Source organism: Corvus moneduloides, unplaced genomic scaffold, assembly GCF_009650955.1.
Source record: "Corvus moneduloides isolate bCorMon1 unplaced genomic scaffold, bCorMon1.pri scaffold_106_arrow_ctg1, whole genome shotgun sequence".
Taxonomy (NCBI): domain Eukaryota; kingdom Metazoa; phylum Chordata; class Aves; order Passeriformes; family Corvidae; genus Corvus; species Corvus moneduloides.
In genome coordinates this window covers 106,901-117,089 of record NW_022436875.1, presented here as the reverse complement: position 1 = coordinate 117,089, position 10,189 = coordinate 106,901, and the positions used below count along the sequence as shown (strand labels likewise).

Sequence of the window (10,189 nt, the reverse complement as noted above, 5' to 3'; positions counted from 1 at the left end):
TTGATACCTTGAGACGACGATTAAAGGACGGATGTTTGTAATCGGTGCTGGAGGAGGGGGAGGGGTCTCTCTCTCAGAGCCCCTCCCCCACAAAGGTTCATCGGTGGGCTCGGTGGGGGGTGGGAGGGACACGCCCAGTCCGGCACCGGACACGCCCCCGAGCACAATCCAAGATGGCGGCCGCCATGACCCAACATGGCCGCCTCCAGTGTGGAGGCTCAGCCAAGATGGCGGCTCCCAGCTGCACACCTCACCCCCCCAAACGCGACGTGACTCCCAAGATCCCAAAAAGCTCCTTTATTACCCCAAACCCGCGTGGTCAGCGCCCGCCGGGGGGCGTGGCCTCCCGCGGCAGCGGCGCGCTGGGATTGGACAGCGCCAGGCGGGGCGGGGCCAGGGCGGAGGCGGGCGGGCGCCGCCCGTTGACCACGAGGGACAGGGGGGAGGAGACGCGGATCCCGAGGAAGGAGAACGTCTGTGGAGGGGAGGGGGAGACCAGCGTAAGCCGGTTTAAACCAGTACGAACCGGTTTAAACCAGTATAAAGCAGTCTGAACGAGAGCGAGCCCGTTTAAATTGGTACAAACCAGTTTAAACCGGTGCTCTCACCTGGCCCTGGTGCTGGTGCTGGTGCTGGGTCAGGACGGGGTCGGGCACCGCCAGCGCGTCCCCCACGGTCACTCCCCAGGCCGGGGCCGCGTTGTACACGCTGACCGCGGCCACGGCCCCGCCCCCGTCCTGCAGCCCCACCGCGCTGTGACGTCAGAGGGGCGGGGTCAGGGGGCGGGGCTTTGCGACCAGTTCCCTCCCAGCTCCCTCTCAATCCCCTCCCAGTCCCCCCCAGTTCATCCCAGTCCAGTCCCAGTTCCCTACAATGCTCCCCAGTTCCCTTCCCAGCCCCTCTCAATCCCATCCCAGTTCCTCCCAGTAACACCCCAGTACCTCCCAGCGACCACCCCATTCACTCCCTGTTCCCTCCCAGTATAACCCAGTAACGTACCACAGACTTCCCCGTTCACCCCAGCGTGGCCCAGTCCCCTCCCGATCCCCTCCCAGTCCCTCCCAGTCCCTCCCAGTGCCCCCACAACTCACTACGGCACCCCCCCGGGCGGGGCCAGGCTGAACAGGACCCGGCCCAGCAGCACCCGCTGGGGGTTGGGCCCCGGGCGCAGGGCGGCGATGGGGGAGGGGCGCGGGCCCCCCGCCAGCGGCCCCAGCAGGGGGAGGGGCACCGGCCCCGCCAGGCCCCGGCGCCGCTTCCCGCGCAGCTTCCCCTGGGGGAGGGGCGGGGCAGGGTCAGGGGGGACACGCCCAGGAGTGACCCCCCCCCCCCAGTTCAACCCAGTATAAACCAGTTCCCCCCCCGGGCCCCCCCCCCCCCCCACCCAGTCCCTCCCATTGCTCCCAGTGCCCCACCCTGTTGGCCAGCAGGCTGCAGAGGCGGCTCAGGAACTCCAGGAGGTGCCCGTGGCGCTTCCGGGGCTCGTCCCAGCCCGGGGCCAGCTCGGCCGCGCGGTTCAGCCCCTCCAGCGCCGCCTGGAAGCGCTCCAGGTACTGCAGCAGCTGCGGGGAGCACGCTGATTGGCTGCCGGGGCCCTGCCCGGGCGGGGGCGGGGCTAGCGCTGGCCACGCCCCCCCGCCGCGCCCCAAGATGGCCGCCTCACCGTGGCGCGGTTCAGGTGCAGGTCGGGGTTGGCGGCGGCCGCGGGGTCCACGCGCTCCTGGGGGAGGGGAGCGGTCAGCGGGGGGGGGACATGCCTGGGACACCCCCAAAATCCAGCATTGCCACCCCAAAATCCCGCTTTTTCTCCCCAAAATACAGCATTCCCCCCCCCCCCAGTGGCCAATTGGCACCACCCATTGCCTTTTATGGCCTGGCCACGCCCCCATCCCCAGCTCATTAGCATAACCACACCTCCTGTGAGCAAGCCACGCCCTCACAGCCACATTCATTTGCATGGCCACGCCCCCGAGGCAAGCCACGCCCCTCAGCCCGGCCCTGCCCCCGATCCAGGCCCTGCCCCCCGATCCAGGCCCCGCCCCCCGATCCAGGCCCCGCCCCCGATCCAGGCCCCACCCCCGATCCAGGCCCCGCCCCCGATCCAGGCCCCGCCCCCGATCCAGGCCCCGCCCCCCGATCCAGGCCCCGCCCCCGATCCAGGCCCCGCCCCCGATCCAGGCCCCGCCCCCGATCCAGGCCCCGCCCCCCCAGCCCGGCCCCGCCCCCCCGATCCAGGCCCTGCCCCCCCGATCCAGGGCCCGCCCCCGATCCAGGCCCCGCCCCCGATCCAGGCCCCGCCCCCCCGCCCGGCCCCGCCCCCCCGATCCAGGCCCCGCCCCCGATCCAGGGCCCGCCCCCGATCCAGGCCCCGCCCCCCGAGCCAGGCCCCGCCCCCCGAGCCAGGCCCCGCCCCCAGCCCGGCCCCGCCCTCACCGCCTGCCCGTAGGCCGCGAGCGCGCGCCGGGCGCTGCTGGGGCTCTGCCCCCCCGCGAAGAACAGCGACACGTGGGCATTGCCCAGCACGTCTGCGGGGGAAACACACCTGAGACACCCGGAATACACCTGAGACTCCCGGAATACATCTGAGACTCCCAAAATGACCCCAAAACACACCTGAGACACCCGAAATGACCCCGAAACACACCTCAGAGACCCCAAAGAGACCTGAGAGACCCCAAATACCCCCAGAACACACCCGAGAACCCTGAAATACCCCCAAAACACACCTGAGAGACCCGAAATGACACCTGAGACACCCAAAATGACCCCAAAACACACCTGAGAGACCCGAAATGACCCCGAAACACACCTGAGAGACCCGAAATGACCCCAAAACACACCTGAGACACTCGGAATGACCCCAAAACACACCTGAGACACCCGGAATGACCCCAAAACACACCAGAGAGCCCCAAAATAACCCCAAAACACACCTGAGACACCCGAAATGACCCCGAAACACACCTGAGACACCCGAAATGACCCCGAAACACACCTCAGAGACCCCAAAGAGACCTGAGAGACGCCAAATACCCCCAGAACACACCCGAGAACCCTGAAATACCCCCAAAACACACCTGAGAGACCCGAAATGACACCTGAGACACCCAAAATGACCCCAAAACACACCCAAAATGACCCCAAAACACACCTGAGACACCCGAAATGACCCCAAAACACACCTCAGAGACCCCAAACAGACCTGAGAGACCCCAAATACCCCCAGAACACACCCGAGAACCCTGAAATACCCCCAAAACACACCTGAGAGACCCGAAATGACACCTGAGACACCCAAAATGACCCCAAAACACACCTGAGAGACCCGAAATGACCCCGAAACACACCTGAGACACCCAAAATGACCCCAAAACACACCTGAGAGACCCGAAATGACACCTGAGACACCCAAAATGACCCCAAAACACACCTGAGAGACCCGAAATGACACCTGAGACACCCAAAATGACCCCAAAACACACCCGAGAGACCCCAAAACACACCTGAGACACCCGGAATGACCCCAAAACACACCCAAAATGACCCCAAAACACACCTGAGACACCCAAAATGACCCCAAAACACACCTGAGAGACCCGAAATGACACCTGAGACACCCAAAATGACCCCAAAACACACCTGAGAGACCCCAAAACACACCTGAGACACCCAAAATGACCCCAAAACACACCTGAGACACCCGAAATGACCCCAAAACACACCTGAGACACCCGGAATGACCCCAAAACACACCCAAAATGACCCCAAAACACACCTGAGACACCCAAAATGACCCCAAAACACACCTGAGAGACCCGAAATGACACCTGAGACACCCAAAATGACCCCAAAACACACCTGAGAGACCCGAAATGACATCTGAGACACCCAAAATGACCCCAAAACACACCTGAGACACCCAAAATGACCCCAAAACACACCTGAGAGACCCGAAATGACACCTGAGACACCCAAAATGACCCCAAAACACACCTGAGAGACCCGAAATGACACCTGAGACACCCAAAATGACCCCAAAACACACCTGAGACACCCGAGAGACCCCAAAACACACCTGAGACACCCAAAATGACCCCAAAACACACCTGAGAGACCCGAAATGACACCTGAGACACCCAAAATGACCCCAAAACACACCAGAGAGCCCCGAAATACCCCCAAAACACACCTGAGAGACCCGAAATGACACCTGTGACACCCAAAATGACCCCAAAACACACCCAAAATGACCCCAAAACACACCTGAGACACCCGAAATGACCCCAAAACACACCTGAGACACCCGGAATGACCCCAAAACACACCTGAGAGACCCGAAATGACACCTGAGACACCCAAAATGACCCCAAAACACACCTGAGACACCCGAAATGACACCTGAGACACCCAAAATGACCCCAAAACACACCTGAGAGACCCGAAATGACACCTGAGACACCCAAAATGACCCCAAAACACACCTGAGAGACCCGAAATGACACCTGAGACACCCAAAATGACCCCAAAACACACCTGAGAGATCCGAAATGACACCTGAGACACCCAAAATGACCCCAAAGCACACCCGAGAGCCCCGAAATAACCCCAAAACACACCTGAGACACCCAAAATGACCCCAAAACACACCTGAGACACCCGGAATGACCCCAAAACACACCTCAGAGACCCCAAACAGACCTGAGAGACCCCAAATACCCCCAGAACACACCCGAGAACCCTGAAATACCCCCAAAACACACCTGAGAGACCCGAAATGACACCTGAGACACCCAAAATGACCCCAAAACACACCCAAAATGACCCCAAAACACACCTGAGACACCCGGAATGACCCCAAAACACACCTGAGACACCCGAAATGACCCCAAAACACACCTGAGAGACCCGAAACGACACCTGAGACACCCAAAATGACCCCAAAACACACCTGAGAGACCCGAAATGACCCCGAAACACACCTGAGAGACCCGAAATGACCCCAAAACACACCTGAGACACCCAAAATGACCCCAAAACACACCTGAGACACTCGGAATGACCCCAAAACACACCTGAGACACCCAAAATGACCCCAAAACACACCTCAGAGACCCCAAACAGACCTGAGAGACCGCAAATACCCCCAGAACACACCCGAGAACCCTGAAATACCCCCAAAACACACCTGAGAGACCCGAAATGACACCTGAGACACCCAAAATGACCCCAAAACACACCCGAGAGACCCCAAAACACACCTGAGACACCCGGAATGACCCCAAAACACACCCAAAATGACCCCAAAACACACCTGAGACACCCAAAATGACCCCAAAACACACCTGAGAGACCCGAAATGACACCTGAGACACCCAAAATGACCCCAAAACACACCTGAGAGACCCGAAATGACACCTGAGACACCCAAAATGACCCCAAAACACACCTGAGAGATCCGAAATGACACCTGAGACACCCAAAATGACCCCAAAACACACCTGAGAGACCCGAAATGACACCTGAGAGACCCAAAATGACCCCAAAACACACCCGAGAGCCCCGAAATAACCCCAAAACACACCTGAGACACCCGAAATGACCCCAAAACACACCTGAGACACCCGAAATGACACCTGAGACACCCAAAATGACCCCAAAACACACCTGAGACACCCGAGAGACCCCAAAACACACCTGAGACACCCAAAATGACCCCAAAACACACCTGAGAGACCCGAAATGACACCTGAGACACCCAAAATGACCCCAAAGCACACCCGAGAGACCCCAAAACACACCTGAGACACCCGAAATGACCCCAAAACACACCTGAGACACCCGAAATGACACCTGAGACACCCAAAATGACCCCAAAACACACCTGAGAGATCCGAAATGACACCTGAGACACCCAAAATGACCCCAAAACACACCTGAGAGACCCCAAAACACACCTGAGACACCCAAAATGACCCCAAAACACACCTGAGAGACCCGAAATGACACCTGAGACACCCAAAATGACCCCAAAACACACCTGAGAGACCCGAAATGACACCTGAGACACCCAAAATGACCCCAAAACACACCCGAGAGACCCCAAAACACACCTGAGACACCCGGAATGACCCCAAAACACACCCAAAATGACCCCAAAACACACCTGAGACACCCAAAATGACCCCAAAACACACCTGAGAGACCCGAAATGACACCTGAGACACCCAAAATGACCCCAAAACACACCTGAGAGACCCGAAATGACCCCAAAACACACCAGAGAGCCCCGAAATAACCCCAAAACACACCTGAGACACCCGAAATGACCCCAAAACACACCTGAGACACCCGAAATGACACCTGAGACACCCAAAATGACCCAAAACACACCTGAGACACCCGAGAGACCCCAAAACACACCTGAGACACCCAAAATGACCCCAAAACACACCTGAGAGACCCGAAATGACACCTGAGACACCCAAAATGACCCCAAAACACACCTGAGAGATCCGAAATGACACCTGAGACACCCAAAATGACCCCAAAACACACCTGAGACACCCGAAATGACCCCAAAACACACCTGAGACACTCGAAATGACCCCAAAACACACCTGAGACACCCGAAATGACACCTGAGACACCCAAAATGACCCCAAAACACACCTGAGACACCCGAGAGACCCCAAAACACACCTGAGACACCCAAAATGACCCCAAAACACACCTGAGAGACCCGAAATGACACCTGAGACACCCAAAATGACCCCAAAACACACCCGAGAGACCCCAAAACACACCTGAGACACCCGAAATGACACCTGAGACACCCGAAATGACCCCAAAGCACACCCGAGAGCCCTGAAATACCCCCAAAACACAGCTGAGACGCCCAAAGCCTCTCTCAATCTCCGCGAAAACAAACCAGAGACCCCAAAACACCTCCCAAAAGCCACTTTCAAGCCCACCAGAAACACCTGAGCCCCCAGGCCCCCTGGACTCACACCAGGACTGGCCATCGCTGGGGTCACTCCTCACGGCCGCCTCGGCCTGGGCCAGGCTCTCCCGCAAGGCCCCGCCCCCTGGGCCAGGCCCCGCCCCTTTGGCCTCAGGCCCCGCCCCCTTGGCGCCAGGCCCCGCCCCCTGCGCGCGCAGAGCCATGGACAGCAGGCGCCGGGCCTCGGGGTCCTCGCCCTGCCAGGGGACAAAGGGGACACTGAGGGGGGCAGGGAGGGGACAGCCCCGAGACCCCAAAAAGCCCGCCCGGAACAGCCCCAGCTTCCCCCCAAAAAACCTCCCAAACCACCCCAAATATGCCCAGGATCCCTCCCCTGACCCCACTGTGACCCTCAAGGCCCCTCCCTATCGCCCTCCCCCCCACAGTGACCCCGTAACTGCCCCCCCAAGTGACCCCAGTGACCCCACCTGCTGCAGGGCCCCCCCGAAGGCGTCGCGGGCCCCCCTGATGTCCCCTCGGCGCCACCTCTGCTCGCCCAGCTGGCGCCAGGCCGCGCCCAGGGCGGGGTCCAGCTTCAGGGCGTGGCCCAGCGCCAGCTCCGCCCGCGCCCCGCCCGCCTCGGGGGCCACGCCCAGGGCGCGGGCGCGGAGCACCAGGGCACGGCCGCGGCCCTCCGGGGACACTGCGGGGGACAGGGCGGGGTCACCGAGAGGGGCGGGGCGTGAGGGGCCACACCCAGCCCCGCCCAGCCCCGCCCAGTCCAGCCCAGTCCAGCCCAGTCCAGCCCAGTTCATCCCAGTACCGTGAACCTCCTCCATCAGCTTCAGCGTCTTCTCCATCTCGGCCACCAAAGGGTCAGCAGGGTCACTGGGGTCAGCGGGAGGCTCCCGTGGGGCCAGCGCGTCCCGGAAGCGGTACAGGTCCGTCACCAGGGCCTGGGGGGAAGGAAGGGGCAGGGACATCCCAAATTCCTCCCGGAATAACCCAGAATTCCCCCCAAAACTCCCCTCAAGTAATGCCATCCCGCCTCCAAAATAACCCCAACGTCCCCCCAAAAAAACCCCATTTCAGCCCCAAAAAACTGCCGAATTCCCCCTAACATAACCCCAAATGTCCCCCAAAATAACCCCAAATTCCCCCTAACATAACCCCAAATTCCCCCTAAAATAACCCCAAATGTCCCCCAAAATAACCCCAAATTCCCCCTAACATAACCCCAAATTCCCCCTAACATAACCCCAAATTCCCCCTAAAATAACCCCAAATGTCCCCTAAAATAACCCCAAATGTCCCCTAAAATAACCCCAAATTCCCCTAACATAACCCCAAATTCCCCTAACATAACCCCAAATTCCCCCTAAAATAACCCCAAATGTCCCCTAAAATAACCCCAAATTCCCCCTAACATAACCCCAAATTCCCCCTAAAATAACCCCAAATGTCCCCCAAAATAACCCCAAATTCCCCCTAAAATAACCCCAAATTCCCCTAAAATAACCCCAAATTCCCCCTAAAATAACCCCAAATTCCCCCTAAAATAACCCCAAATGTCCCCTAAAATAACCCCAAATTCCCCCTAAAATAACCCCAAATGTCCCCTAAAATAACCCCAAATGTCCCCTAAAATAACCCCAAATTCCCCCTAAAATAACCCCAAATGTCCCCTAAAATAACCCCAAATGTCCCCTAAAATAACCCCAAATTCCCCCTAAAATAACCCCAAATGTCCCCTAAAATAACCCCAAATTCCCCCTAAAATAACCCCAAATGTCCCCTAAAATAACCCCAAATTCCCCCTAAAATAACCCCAAATTCCCCTAACATAACCCCAAATTCCCCTAACATAACCCCAAATTCCCCCTAAAATAACCCCAAATGTCCCCTAAAATAACCCCAAATTCCCCCTAAAATAACCCCAAATTTCCCCTAAAATAACCCCCAAATTCCCCTAAAATAACCCCAAATTCCCCCTAAAATAACCCCAAATTCCCCCTAAAATAACCCCAAATTCCCCTAAAACAACCCCAAATTCCCCCTAAAATAACCCCAAATTCCCCTAAAATAACCCCAAATTCCCCCTAAAATAACCCCAAATTCCCCTAAAACAACCCCAAATTCCCCGTCAAATAATCCAAATTTCCCCGCCAAATGCCCCCCGAAAATAATCCCAACCTCCCCCTCCAAAATAACCCCCACATCCCCCCAAAAAACCCCCATTTTAGCTCCAAAAAACTGCCAAATTCCCCCTAAACTAACCCCGAATTCCCCGCGAAATAACCTCAAATTCCCCGCGAAATAATACAAATTTCCCCCCCAAATAAAAGCCAAATGCCCCCCCAAAATAATCCCAACCTTCCCCTCCAAAATAACCCCAAATTTCCCCACAAAAAACACCAAATTCCCCCCTCAAATAATATCGATTTCCCACCCGCACGTGCCCATCCTAAAACGATCCAAAACCTCTCAAAAAAAAAAAAAAAAGAAAAATCCCTCAAACCCTCCCCCCCCTTAAAATGGTCCCGGCCCCCCCCCAAATGCTCCCCCTCAAAGTTTCCTCAGTTTCCCTCAGGAAAGCCCCGCTCCCCTCACAGACGGCCCCGCCCCCCCTCAGAGCGCTCCAACCCCCTCAGAGAACCCCAAAACCCTCCCGGGGCTCCCACCCCTCCTCCACCGGGGCATCCCCGCCCCTCCGCGCCCACCTCGAGCCGCTTCAGCGCCTCCTCATCTCCCCCCTCCCCTCCTTCGCTCTCCGCCGCCGCCGCCTCCTCCTCGGCCGCCGCCATGACAGCGCGCGGCCCCGCCCGCTTCCGGTCCTTCCGCCCGCCTCTTCCGGCCAGCTGCGCTCCCATTGGCTGGGGCGGCGCACTCAAAATGGCGGCCGCCGCTCTGAGGCAACGCTCCGCCCACCCGCTCCCATTTAAGGCGGAACTTCCCGCCCCTTCTGCCCTTTTTAGGTGCGGCCCCGCCCCTTTGTTGCCCTTTTAAGGGCAGGCCCCGCCCCCCGGGAGGAACCACTTTGCTCCCCCCGCCTCTCCCCCCCCTCCCCGCCGCACTTGGTCCCGCCCGTCCAACTTCCGAACTGTTCCGAGTCGGCCCGAAACGGCCCGAAACACCCCCCCGGATTTGTAAGTTCGATTTATTTAAAAATCTTAAATGACTTTTAGTTTTCCCCTCACCAAAACCTCGGTACATCCCACAGTGAAATAGGATTTATTCCGCCGATCAATA

General features: G+C 58.3%; 1 protein-coding gene across 2 annotated transcripts; it reads right to left on the bottom strand.

The window, feature by feature from the left end:
- Nucleotides 1–282: 282 nt before the first annotated feature.
- On the bottom strand, nucleotides 283–9,757 carry TTC5 (tetratricopeptide repeat domain 5). 2 transcript variants are annotated; one of them, XM_032097721.1, is made up of 10 exons: nucleotides 9,661–9,757; nucleotides 7,764–7,896; nucleotides 7,429–7,643; nucleotides 7,008–7,197; nucleotides 2,434–2,525; nucleotides 1,664–1,720; nucleotides 1,416–1,562; nucleotides 1,092–1,273; nucleotides 609–753; nucleotides 283–475 (listed from the first exon to the last, which is right to left on the bottom strand). In XM_032097721.1, the coding sequence occupies exons 1-10, from the start codon at nucleotides 9,742–9,744 to the stop codon at nucleotides 320–322; spliced, it is 1,401 nt and encodes a 466-aa protein (XP_031953612.1). In that variant the 5' UTR covers nucleotides 9,745–9,757; the 3' UTR covers nucleotides 283–319. The 2 variants fall into 2 exon arrangements, with proteins under 2 accessions (XP_031953612.1, XP_031953610.1); XM_032097719.1 differs by lacking the exon at nucleotides 9,661–9,757 and having other exon boundaries at nucleotides 7,764–8,053.
- Between the last annotated feature and the right edge of the window lie 432 nt (nucleotides 9,758–10,189).